The sequence below is a fragment of the Buceros rhinoceros genome, unplaced genomic scaffold (genome assembly GCF_000710305.1).
Source record: "Buceros rhinoceros silvestris isolate BGI_N320 unplaced genomic scaffold, ASM71030v1 scaffold10043, whole genome shotgun sequence".
Taxonomy (NCBI): Eukaryota; Metazoa; Chordata; class Aves; order Bucerotiformes; family Bucerotidae; genus Buceros; species Buceros rhinoceros.
The window spans coordinates 774-13355 of record NW_010403061.1 but is presented as its reverse complement, the minus strand read 5'-3'; the positions used below and the strand labels follow the sequence as shown (position 1 = coordinate 13355).

At 42.3% G+C, this 12582-nt stretch overlaps 1 protein-coding gene across 1 annotated transcript; it reads right to left on the bottom strand.

Annotated features, from left to right (window-relative positions):
• Positions 1 to 1475: 1475 nt before the first annotated feature.
• On the bottom strand, positions 1476 to 11235 carry FUT10 (fucosyltransferase 10 (alpha (1,3) fucosyltransferase)). The gene is made up of 4 exons (XM_010132864.1): positions 11152 to 11235; positions 8390 to 8675; positions 3419 to 4254; positions 1476 to 1732 (listed from the first exon to the last, which is right to left on the bottom strand). Exons 1-4 carry the CDS (start codon positions 11230 to 11232, stop codon positions 1508 to 1510), a joined length of 1428 nt encoding a protein of 475 aa, XP_010131166.1. The 5' UTR covers positions 11233 to 11235; the 3' UTR covers positions 1476 to 1507.
• Positions 11236 to 12582: the final 1347 nt, after the last annotated feature.

Below are 12582 nucleotides of genomic sequence, written 5' to 3'. Positions count from 1 at the left end.
TATGAGATGCTGTGTGCCACACTTGCAAAACACTAGTGGTGAGAAATTTCAGCATGACTGTTTTGCTTAATCGAAACTAAGTACGTGCTCATAGAAACCATCACCAATAGTATATAGTTTGTGGCCACATAATAGATTTCTCTTGCTAGATTTAGAAGCAATAAAAAACCCACCGGCTATTTGGTGAGGAAATTTCTGGTGAGGGAACCTTTCCAAAGTAAGCAAATTTTGCAGCTGAATTTCTTGGTGTAAATGCTATTCACATCCTTCCCCATGTCTACCCATTAATAAAACAGTCAGATGCTTGACAGCAATCTTAAAATAAAAGGAACAATTGCATGGAAAGTATCAGACAGGTGAAAATCTGCCTTTCCAGCAATGTGAAGAACCCTGTTATTAGTAGTTTGCCTGTGTCATCATACATGGGCATGTGCAGGAATGACTGTCCCTCTTCTGAATGGCTCCACCCAGATAATGCCATTTTGCAGATCCTATGGAAGTTGACTTCTCCACAGACGGAGGCTGAAGGAACTTGGGATGTAAACTGCAACAGTCTGCATACCAGGCAAAGGTGCATCTTTTTCTTTGCCAGATAATGTAATTTGGGGTTTTCTACATTAAAACAGGGAGGCTGCTTGCCTACCTCTCACTGTGCCTATTGAAGACTTCTCAGCACCAATGGCGTCTCAGTTTTACCCCTACCCTATGAAACACATAATTTCATGTTTATACATGATACAAATACTAGTCCATCTTCAGAAAGGCAAAAAGGTAAGTCAGACTGAGTCCAGCCCTTTTCTGGGGAGTGGAGATATTCATGCTCTCTGCTTATTTTTAGCAGAAGATGGTGGGTAAATCTGAGCCAGCACGTTTTTCATTCAATCTGTCCCTGGACACTAACAGACGGTGCTTCCTTGTGCCAAGCACTAATGCACTTTACATTGGCACTCAGTGTCAGGACACAAAGCCCGCCAAGTCCCTGCTAAATCTGCTCATACCAGGAAAATTGATAATAAACAACGAGCCAGGAACACCGTCTCAAGCTTTTCCTCTACCTTCAAAGCAGCACAGAAGCTGTACCAGCACAATGGAGTCAGTTGCTCTTCAGATCATGGCTATCACTGCGGCAAAGAAGGGTCTTGGACTCGGGAAAAAAGGGTCCTGAGGCCATGAACAAAGGTATGTATCTAAGGACAGAGGGAGATTCATCTGCTGTGTGCTTAAAACTTGTCTTTGAGAACCTTAACTTGTGCCTTAATGCTCAAACATCTGAACTAATGACAACTAATATAAACATAAATCATTCTAAATATATATATATGTATACATATAATCTGGCAGAGTGATTCTGCTGTTTAATACTCTTTAATACCCCTTGAGCACTGAACGTACTAAATTCAATCTTAGAGGTCTACTTCCTACGGCTATTAATATGATACGGTCACTTTCGAAAGAAAATTCCACAGTCTCCTCTGAGGAGCTCACTCTGTTTTACAGGTCATTGTGTTTATTCTTTGAATACAAGCATCCAAAATTCTTCAGCTGTAAAATTTCTGTTCCTTTCCACCAGGTGCCTCAGTGCCCAGGCTTCTTTCTTGGATTGCTCGAAGCTCAGTATCCACATTTCTTGGAGAGAACTCCAGGCAGGATTTGAAGACAAGAACCAGAATGCCTCTGGTTTTGGGCAGCTCAGATGGTTAACCTGAGCCTTCCACCTCTGGGGCAGCCATCCCTGGCAATGGCAAGAAATGAAAGGGGTTATTCAGGGACCCTGGCAGACAGAGAAGAAAAGTGCTATGCTATTAGTAACATATTAGATGTCAGTGACATTTTACTTCCCACTACAGGCTCTAGCCATGTCCCTGCAGATGTCAGAAGGGAAACTCTCTCCACAGTGTACATGACAAGGGTAGTCACGCTGACAAAAGCCTGAGTCTCACATCAGGTCTGGGTGCAAATGAGCAGCACTAGCCCATCCAAAACAAAATTCTAAGGCAAGGAGTTCTACTTTCACATATATATTCTGTTTCCATCTTAAATATGCACATGTTTAAAGAGATTTTTTTTTAACTAAACTCAAAGAGAGGACGTCTCTCCAGATTTGCACCAGATTCAAACAGGAAAGCCTAGTTAAATGTAATAATGTAATGCTTACCAGCTTGCATTACCCATCACATCAGCTCATCTTAGTAACTTCAAATGCTTTCTTGATCTGCCTTCTAGTGGCTGACCACATAGTGTACTGCTCACTCAAACTTTGACCAGCTAAAATATGGCCTAATGGATATACCCAGCTGGTAGGATACTAAAGCCATTGACCAGTTCCCATTACTGAACACAAAAGCAGGGGTTTTTATTCATTCTGATAACTAAGCTCATGAAGAGTTTAAAAAACAGCTATTGACTCTTGGTGATTAAATCTGGAAGCCTTAAAGGAATGCAGCAATTAAAATGAGTATCCACCAACTCAGAAATATATGTGGTGTGAGTTTTTAGCTTCAGCCTAATTCCAAGTAAAGCTCTACGTATACCAGCCAAATTCACCGTAGCTAGTAGCCTTAGGAGACTGAGTGGTGCCTTTGAAATGGCCTTCTGATGTCATGGCTGGCACCCTTGCAAGACTGCTAGGCCCTCAGTGCTGGACTTCCTGACAAGACAACCAGTTCTAGCTGGTCTCTATCAGTTTAATTTAAGAGAATTGCCTAATCACCTTGAACCTGTTCTTTAACTGGAGCAGGTCCAACTCCTCTCAAAAGCACAACCTGGCTTAAACATCAATGTTTCAATATTCAGTCACTAAATGTGGCCACAGACAATGGCATGTTGTCACTAGAGGTTTGCATATACCCACACATACACAGACCCAGACAGTCTCGATCTTGAATACGTAGAGTATTCATAGAGTACTCTATTGAATACATAGAGTATTCAATCAAGAGGGATCTCCACTTACCATCTAGTCCAGTTCCCTCTTCCACACAAGTCTAATTGTATCTAATTGTCCAGGGCAGCACTGAGTTGAGTCTTAAAACACCTCCAAGGACAGAGATACCACAGCCTCTCTAGGCAAACTGTTTCCAAATATTCCAGGTCATCTAAAGCAAGTCAGCATGTTAAGCTACTTTCTGAGGTCTGATAAAAACCTCCTTCCCGAACAATTCAAGCCTTCATCTGAAATGACCACCAGCTCGACATCCAAAGTGTATGAGCTCAAGCAGCAATATGAAGAACACATGCTCTGGCTGAGCACCCACATGTTCTGCAAACACCTTTTGACGTAAGGATGCACAACCCATGCAACTGTGATACCAGTGCTTGTAGGCTGGACAGAAATCTGGTAACCAAACTTCCTGGGACAAATCTGAGCCTACTGCCATTTTAAACCCTCCCTGAGACACAAGGGCAAAATCACATGTACCTTTTCTTTCCTCCTGATGTTTTCCCACACTCTGTTACACACCATGCACTCAAAGGTGTCGATGTAACTGTCCTGGGTGATATCTTGCACTCCCCACTTGCGTTCCTTCATTGCTGTAAGCAGCCTTGGGTTAGAAATGTCACCTTTCAGTTTCCATTGTAAGTAGGACTCATATTCTTGATCGTTTGTATCCAGCGTTTTGATATAGTGGGCTAGGTCCCGAGGATGTGAAAAACTGGATACCAGGATTGCACTCTTGTTACTAGGAAGCCAGTCTACAATGCTGGGAGACCCAAAGTACACTGGCACCACTCCCAACTTCAGTGGCCGCCAGAGCTTTTCAGTGATATAATCTTCACAGATAGCATTTTCGAAAGCAAGAATGAACTTATACTGTGCCAATATTTTATAGAAGTTCCCATCATTCATGGCAGTTGGACTTCTGAGATGCTGAGGAAGGTCTCTGTTATGCAGACATTCCCCATAAGAGTCTACTTCAATGTGGCACATCAGCTCACGCACATAGCTGTCCCGATCAGAAGGAGGGTTGCAGTCAGACTGCACATATACAAGTGGTGCAAGCTTCTTCCTCAGGCTGTTCTTCATCTGCAGTGGGATCATGTACCTCAATGACTTCAGGACCTCTACACCCTCAAGGTACTGAGTGGTCAGCGGTAGATGAGAATGGCGGCTAAAAGTTGCAGTGTGGTTGAATAAGGTGATGATTGGTTCATGAAAGAGTTTGTAGTTGTTTTTTGGTGACTCTTCATGGAAAAGGGCCCAATCATGACAGTCTTTACGAGGGAGGGGTAGGCTGTTTATACTGAAGTCAGTACCTAGACAAAAGCAAACAGTGTTTACTCTGCCCCTACCTGTCATGCAACACTAACTACAATGACATAGAATTATAATTATAGTATCAGCCCTACAACCACCGCATTTATGACATTACAAGGCAGCTGCAAAGAGAGCAATTCATGCAATGACAGAGGAGTGTTATGACAGGTAAAACCTAATTTGGCAGCAGAAGTATCTTAAGAATGGGGATTAGTATTTAATATTAGAAATGCTTTCCTTTCAGGTTATATCAGTTTAGAAGTCTCTCATTTCAAAGGCTCACTAGGAATTTTATATTTTAATGCACTGAAGTGAGACTAATAGGATGTTTAATAATCCTCCGGTTCTGTAAATAGGAGAACAGATGGTATTGCCTCCAGTTATGATGTGAGAGAAGTGATTACTTCAAGGCTCAATTTGGTTCAAGTAGAAAAACAACAAAAAGGATGCTAAAATATTGGACAGTGTTAAGGAGAAAAATTACAAGAATGATCTCAAGTCTTGGAAAGACATTGTACTATAGAGACTTTGGAAGCCAATCTACTTACTTTATCAAAAAGAGAATTAAGAGGTAATGCATCACAGCTGCCTACCAGATACATAAAGAAGTAGCTTCTGGCAGAAGACGGCTCCTCAGACTAATGCCAACAGTAGAACTATGTCTCAACTCTGAAAACAGACCACTGCAGCTGTTTGTGCTTCCTTTTGAGGACAGGAAGCCTCCAGAACAACTTAGGAAAGCTGTAGCAGAAGTTTCATGGCAAACCTAGAAGGCTTTTACTTAAAGGCTGGTCTGTGCTAAACCGAATTCAAAATATCAGCTCATGAATCTGACCCTTGCTCTCCCTTTGGCATTGCTGTACTATACTCATTCAACTAGCCTTTTTGCAGATCAAAGGCAAAGCTGATGAATCTGTGTCAAGATACTCACTCACTATTTTATAACTGTTACCTGTCTCTCGCTTAAGCGAGTACAAACATCGAATATACCAAACCTTTAACTGGTATTGTCGAACAAGGGAGGTTCATAATCCGAAACAAACAGTGAACAGCTGGTTTAGAAACAACCACAAATCTCTTCTCTTTGGACAAGCTATTCTACCATCCCAGCCGTAACTTTTCACTCTCTGTTCTACCCTTAACCTCAGACTACTGATGGGAAAAAAGAGTGAGCTAGCAAAAATCTAACAGAGAATTTTGATCTAAAAACTAATATATAAAGAAAGGGGGAAAAAATGTTGAGTGGTCTTTGTGGCTGCACAAGCCTGCCAAGATGACCCCAACAATGACCTTGTAAAACCAGCATAAGACTTCACTACTATAGTGAAGATAAGCTGTTGTTAGCCGCCAGTAACATAAAAACCTCCTATAGAGCAAAATCTTTCAGAAGCATTGCAAGGGTTTTTTTAAGGCCACTAAGTATTTGACCTATTGTTTCCACTGAAGGGTAGTTGCAAGCCCTCAACACCAGAAGGATGAAGAGCTGAAAAATGCTATTTGCTGCCTCTGGCATTGATATGTCACAGTGATACAAGAAGGTGAAGAAAACAGGAAGATAATCAAATTCTCACAGGGAACCTTATAAGGCCTATCTAGTTTTGTAAACACTTTGTTCTAAGTGATGCCCAGAAGAGAAGCAGTAGTGCATACAGCCAATAATGAAAGATCACGGATTGAAAACAGCACTTCAGCTCTGTCTCTTGCAGGAGTGCAACCTCTTTAAGGTAGTATTGCAGGGAAGAAGGGAGGAAAATGCAGGAAAGAATGAGACAACGAAAGGGATGAGAGAGAGAGAGAAATGCAACATGTAAGATTTACTAAACAAGGAAAGAATTAGGCAAAGAGAAACTTAAAAATGCACTATAAATCAGAGTACATCAGCATGGCTGATTCTAATACAATAATTACTCAATCTCAGTGCAGCAAAACTGAGATAAAAAGCTGGTAAAATTAGAGGGAAAGTAACTTCAGCATGTTCCCTACTCCATGAGAGGAAGAAAATAAAGGAACTTCTGGGAGGATAAAGAAAGCACAATAGGACTACAATTATGAGCAATTTCAACTTCCAAAGTATTAATTAGGAAATCTAAGATGTGGCAAAGTGCAGAAGAGAAAGCAGATGCTGTCAGGTGAAGTTCTGCATCTTAGGAGACATCTTTCATTGAAGAGTCATACTCCAAGGACTCAGTGCTCCAGTGCACAAAAGCTGGACAACCTCCTCCCTTAGGAAGAACACCCCTGAGGCTCTGACAGCATGGCACCAGATCCAGCTCGTGCTGATTCAGTTGCATTGGTAGCTCATGCTACAGGCAAAACTCTATGAAGTATGTGATACTGAAAAGGCAGATGTGGAAATCCCTCCCAAAAGCAGAGACAAAATCCAGCAAGTGGATACCACATCTCACTTCCAACACGGGATGGTGGCACTTGACCAAGTCATCACCTACACTCAGGGGCTTCATATGCCAGAACAGTAAGTCAGGACGAATTGCAGAAAAGGTATTCCTAGCAAAGCAGTTCTGATGGAAGACGACTTTACCCCGTATTTTCACACAGTATTTATCCTATGCTTTGGATCATCCTTCTCTTAACTGACCAAGTATTAGAGGAAAATCAATGCAGTTTCTTGGGAAGATGAAACTGTGCCCTGATCCAACTTAAGCATGGAAATGCAGATGTTCAAATTTTCACTCAGCAGGTTGTTTAGAGGGAAATTCTGGAATACCAAAATTTCCCTTTTTTGCAGGCCCACCGCTCGGTGCATCAAGGTCAATATGTGTGTAGCTTTTATGTGATGCAGCATTTTCTTTCACTTTCATGACCATCTATCACCTTTGTCTCTGTGGGTTTTAGTATTATGAGATCATTTATTGTGGTTTAAAAATAAGTAACATTTTGTATATTTTGGTACTTGTCTTTACAGAGCTCACAGCCAGCATCACTAGAAAAAGAAAATAAACTATAGGGAGAGTCTTTTGCCCAGTATAATTAATCCTTTAAAAATAAGTAAGTAAACCACGTCCACAAGCCTGCTAAAAGTGAACAGTAATATGCTGAATTCTAATGCTGAAACAGACAAACCAGAATGACTACCGGTGACCAAAACCATAAGACTTTAAAGCTTTCACGTGATGAAAGCCCAGCTTTCCTCGTCTTTAACTGGGTTGGCTTCACATTCCTTTGCTGTCATTCCTTCAAATTCATGCTTGACCACTATATTATCACCTGACAAAGCCGACCTACTTGGAGCTCTGAGAAGATTAATGATGAGAAATTTCTGATGCACCATTAACATTCAAGTTAAAGGACATTTTTCCCACTATTTCCAGTTCACCTGTATTCTGAGTGAGTGAATGAGATTGAGGACTCTCTTTTATTCTGTTTTGTTTCCAGACAAAGAAGCTGAACCTACCAGTCACAGAAAAGCATTTTGCCTTATTTTTTCACTTAAAATTCACTTTTCCTCTGAAAAACAACTGAGTAGGGAAAAAGAACAAAATTAACAAAATAAGGCCTACTTTAAAAAAATGTATCTTCAGTGTTTTGCAGACTCACTTTATAGTACATACTGTGGGAAGTTTCTGAGGCAGTAGAGCCAGAGCAGCTAGGAATGTTGCACAGGCTGCTGTTCCCTGTGCAGAATCAATACATTTCTTTCCTATTTTCCATTTACATTCTGCTAGCAACCTCTCAGCACGAGGCAGGAGACTTGCACGGTTACCAGTGAGGGCATTATTTTAACACAAAAGACTTGCACTAGTGCAACAAAGGCCTTGCAGAACCTCTCCTAGTGGTCTAGGAGAAGAAGACTGGAAAAAGCTGGCTTGATCTCAGACTGTCTTTTCATGAGTTGGCAACTACAGGAAATTATCTTTTCTCTAGACAGAGAGCATGTGATTGGAAAGCAGCATGAAACAAGGCAACAGTCATCCCACAGCTGGACATGGACACTTTTCGGAGTACTTCTACATCTCTGGATCTCTGATGATGGTACTCAGCACCAGGCAAAATTTAGCACAATGAGCTGTGTAAGTTTCCGGCTCTCAGTGATTGCCACCCAGAATATTTAATCTCTAAAGGAAAATAACTAGGCAGGAAGGTAGGATACTTCTTTAAAAAGAAACAGATCCTTACCATAGAACAGAAATGCTCTCGTCATCTGATTGTGCTGGTAAGTCTTGTTGATAGTAAAGAAGCAAACATCCTCTCCACATTGACCCAATCTCCCTGTCTCTCCAGTCAGGGGAGACCACCAGAGCAGGATGGGATAGTGATTTACATCAGACTCTGTTCTGAAGCTGCTGTGAAGCTCCTGCTTCTTAAACTGAAAAGCTTGTCTCTCCACAGGCTTTAACGGGGCATTGTGTAAACTGGAGATTACTGCCACCTTATTCTCTGAATTGCCCAGTTCAGTGACAACCTTCAGAGAAATAAACATACATATCACTGCATCACTGTCATTAGCCAGGATATCTGCTTGAGAAATTATAGAGTTTGAGCATGAAGCAGTAAGTCTGCCTGTGAATTTTCCGTCAGTCAAAGTGCATGCATTTCACTGGCTGCAACCACTGTCCAGGTGATTTGCTATCAAAACAGCAAAAGCTTTATTTTGAATTAGGCAAGAGGAGGCAGGAAATACATTTCTGTAGTGAGATATGGCCAAATCATGCATCATTTAGTACCACAACTTCTGTTTCTCCCTCCCTGGAAAAAGCACAAAACAAAGAACAGCCCTTTTCAGAACAGGTTTATTCTGGAAATTAGCTGTAAAAAGAACCATGAAGTTTTCATGTTTCCATGTGGCTATAGGTATTCAACCCTACTAATTTTTAAGCCACTGACTGAATAAACCGGGTGCAGAAAGGTCTTAAGGACAATGCAACTACAACTTCATGGCTAGGCAGAGGAGAAAAATCCAATCTGTATGCAGAGAAGTAAAAGACCTACCTAGTATTACCCACCATTTATGGGTCTGAAACACTATGTGGAACCTTAAAAACTCTCCACCCATAAGCAGAAGCCTCTAATACTGCTTACCATTAGCCATGAGACAGACAGAAGCCCACAGAAAACCTGGGGGATTTCTGGTCTCCTTGAAGCCACCACTGTTTTCTATAGGTAGTACCTGCCATAAAAATGCCCTGGGGCAGAGAAGTCAGTTGAGTGAGGAGACAGAAATTATGTCAGCAGGTAATGCCGCAGGATACATAGCTCCTGCTCTTTGCTTTAGTGGGACAAAGACCTTCCTGTTACTGTGCAATTGGCTTTTGTGTGTGTACCTTCACAGGCACTGCATAACGCCACCCGAGAAACACCTGCAAGAATGATGGGGAAACTCAAATCCACCAGACAGCTTTGGCCACAGCACTTCGTCTTGTCATATGGCTCTGAAAGAGAATACTGGAAAGCAGGAGGGTGTTGTTTATACTAAGTTGCTTGAAAACATTTATTTTCCCTGATAGCTTTACTGGATGCATTCATTTTGCTGTTTGCTGTGTCATTCAGTCTCACTGTGCAGCAAAATACAGTGCCTGTGGCTAGACTAAACAGCTTCTGTGCAACACGGTATACTGGGACAGCACACACAGGAGGCTGTGGAAAGTGCAGCTGGACAGAAAAAGACACACTTCAGTGAGTGGACAAGATACCAGCTGGGGAAAAGATTAATATGTGTAATAGTTTGTCAAGATGTAACTGCAGCAATATAATTAAAATAAGTCTATAACTATTTCATGTCCAGGTTTCTCAAGAAACATGCTCCTTCTTAGTTTCCAAATTTTGCCCTGGCAGAATTTAAGGAGTCTCTGTATTTGTGCAAAATTTCTGGTAGCTCTCTCTGAACTCCAGAGGGCTGATACATTAACTGTACTGACAGCTTGTGTGCTACAGCAGTCCCACATCAGGGCACCATCCATCACGGTCCAGTGAATGCTACCAGATAAAAATGCCAGCTAGGTCCAGGGAAGCTCTAAACAGCTCCAAACCTGCTTAGCTGTGGAGGTGCATCAGAGTCACAAACCCTCCCAAAAAAGGTCATAAGGACTTGCTAGCGTTGCTTCTATGCTAGAGGAGCCACATCATCTTTGGATGCCTTGTTCAGAGGAACGGAACTGAAAATGACCATTGAGTGTCAGTGAATGCCTCCAAGAAATGTCTCCAATCTGGAGAAGGCAGCTGCTGTGGTGAAGGCTTCAGAGGTCCTCCACCTGGGAGTTACCTGAGGTACCAGGCCAAACCAGAGCCTCAGTTCAGATCATGGACCAAGCAGATTGACATTTCTGGGGCAAATCCTGGCCCTCTCATGACTGAAGTCTCCTACAGTCCCATGACTACCAGCCAAGACTGATTAAATTTGTCTAAAATTTGTTCTCTTCTGATGAAAATCTAGAGCAACCTGTACCAGCCACAAATTAATACTGATTTTTTTCTCATGCATATTTTTCACTCACCAACTACTCAACTTCCCAACACTAAGAATACCCTTGAGAACTGAAGAACAGATTTCCATCACCACTCATTGATGTGCTCAGATTTCCCTGCCTGTCTGACACATTAGTATGAAATGGGTCCAGCCTTGCCTCTCTGCCCAATGAGTTTAAAACATGAGCAGAGAACGCAATGCTGGATGGAGACAAGACAGCATAGCATGGTGTGGTACATTACTGCTGAGAAACAGCTCCAAGAGCAAAGGAGCTGTGCAAGAAAGGTGTTCTCTGTGTAATGTCACTTCTGAGGCCAGCTATTACCACCAGGACAATGCTGCTGACAGAGTTTCTTTAAAAGCATAGACTTCTATGCAAAATATCTGCCACCTTCAATGCTCTCTCTCATCAGCCCAAACTGTGTCATACTTTTGAGAGCGATCTCATGCATACAGCCCCTCCTTGCCCCTGTACCTGGAGCGTCACCACAAGGAAAAACGCAGCTGCAAAGCAGAAGCAAGATGCCCACAGCTTCTTCCTCTTCATCCTAATCATGCTGCACTGCTAGGCCTATCAGAGCAGTTAGAGCTAGGCATCGGGAAGGACAGTTTGTCTAAGGTCTTCAGCCTTTGCTGCGGCGCTTTCCCGCTCCATCCTCACTCCTCTTCACGGTGACCACTGCTGAAAAAGGACACAGCATCAACAAAGACCACTCCTTAAGCTCAGTGGTTAGCTTTATGTTTACCTATAGCCAGGTATCCAGAAAGCGGTCTGCACAAAACAGCACTCTGATCAACAGCCCCAGGCATCTACTCTCCCTCTGGTCGTCCTGGACTTGGGCATCCTCTCTAAGCATGGTCACACATCCTCTCAATCTTGCAGTCAGTGTAGAGAGATGTTGATTGGCCTGGCACAGTCCTATGTCGGAAAGGCATCCATTTTCCTGAGTTTCAAATGGCAAACTGCGCTGCTTTCCAGCAGACTCACAAACAGGTGAGCCATGAAAGACTTTTCATCCTTGGGCAAGCCCTTCTGAAAATGCTCCTGGAGGAGGCACAGAACTATCTAGCCTCAGGACTTACTACACTGCAGTCTTCTGGGACTTCTGTTCACCAGAGTATCTAGCTCAATGCAGAGAGAAAGTAACATATAGCATAGAGGCAAATTCACTCCACAGGTAAAAACATACAGAGTTTGTACGCATTTAACAAGTTCCCCTTCCCCTGTAACCTACACCTGTGCTGGCTTGCCCCTCCTCAAACAATGTTTCTCCTTTGCCAAAGTCTTGGTTTTCTTTTTTTTCTTTGCTTTCACAGAGCTCTATTGTTTTGCTGCATGTTGGATGCTACTGTGTGAAAATCCCAAATCATAATTACAGAGAGTAGGTGCAAATTCCAGCTTTGTTTTAAACAGAAAAAAAGAGCACGGGAGAAAGGTAAGACTTCATCTCTCAATGCACAGAAGTAAAGTTTGAAAATATGGGTATTTTGAAAGCTCAAAAAACAGAAACATACAAAAAAAAGTTTAATAAATTGCCATTTTAAAACTCATTTCTTTCAGAAATGTGCTTCTTGTAATGTAGGCTCATTTCCTACGAAAGTAAGGTGTATGTGATAGTACGTCTCCATATATATATACCTGCCAGCTTTCCCCATTCTAAGCCCTCTCACAAAGTTCAAAAAAATTGACAAAGAGGGATGGGTCCCACACATACTGCCTGCTGCAGTGGCACCAGTCAACAAGAGACAAAAAAAATGATCCTGTTTCTGCTTCCACTGCAACATGAGTTCATCCCTTCCCATTGACCTTTAGAAAAGCCTCTTTAGTAAAACCTCACATGACAGCACACTGTGTGAGTTCTGCTCTGCACGGGTCAGCTGGCACAAAGGCACCAGCTGCCAGCTG

Bases quoted from the DNA above. Each gene is read 5' to 3' on its own strand.
- FUT10 (XM_010132864.1), bottom strand. From the start codon at position 11,232: ATGATTAGGATGAAGAGGAAGAAGCTGTGGGCATCTTGCTTCTGCTTT. The intron at 8,676-11,151 runs GTACAGGGGCAA...ATTTCTCTGAAG, and splicing joins TCCTTGTGGTGACGCTCCAG to GTTGTCACTGAACTGGGCAA. The intron at 1,733-3,418 runs GTACATGTGATT...TGCCATTGCCAG, and splicing joins ACATCAGGAGGAAAGAAAAG to GGATGGCTGCCCCAGAGGTG.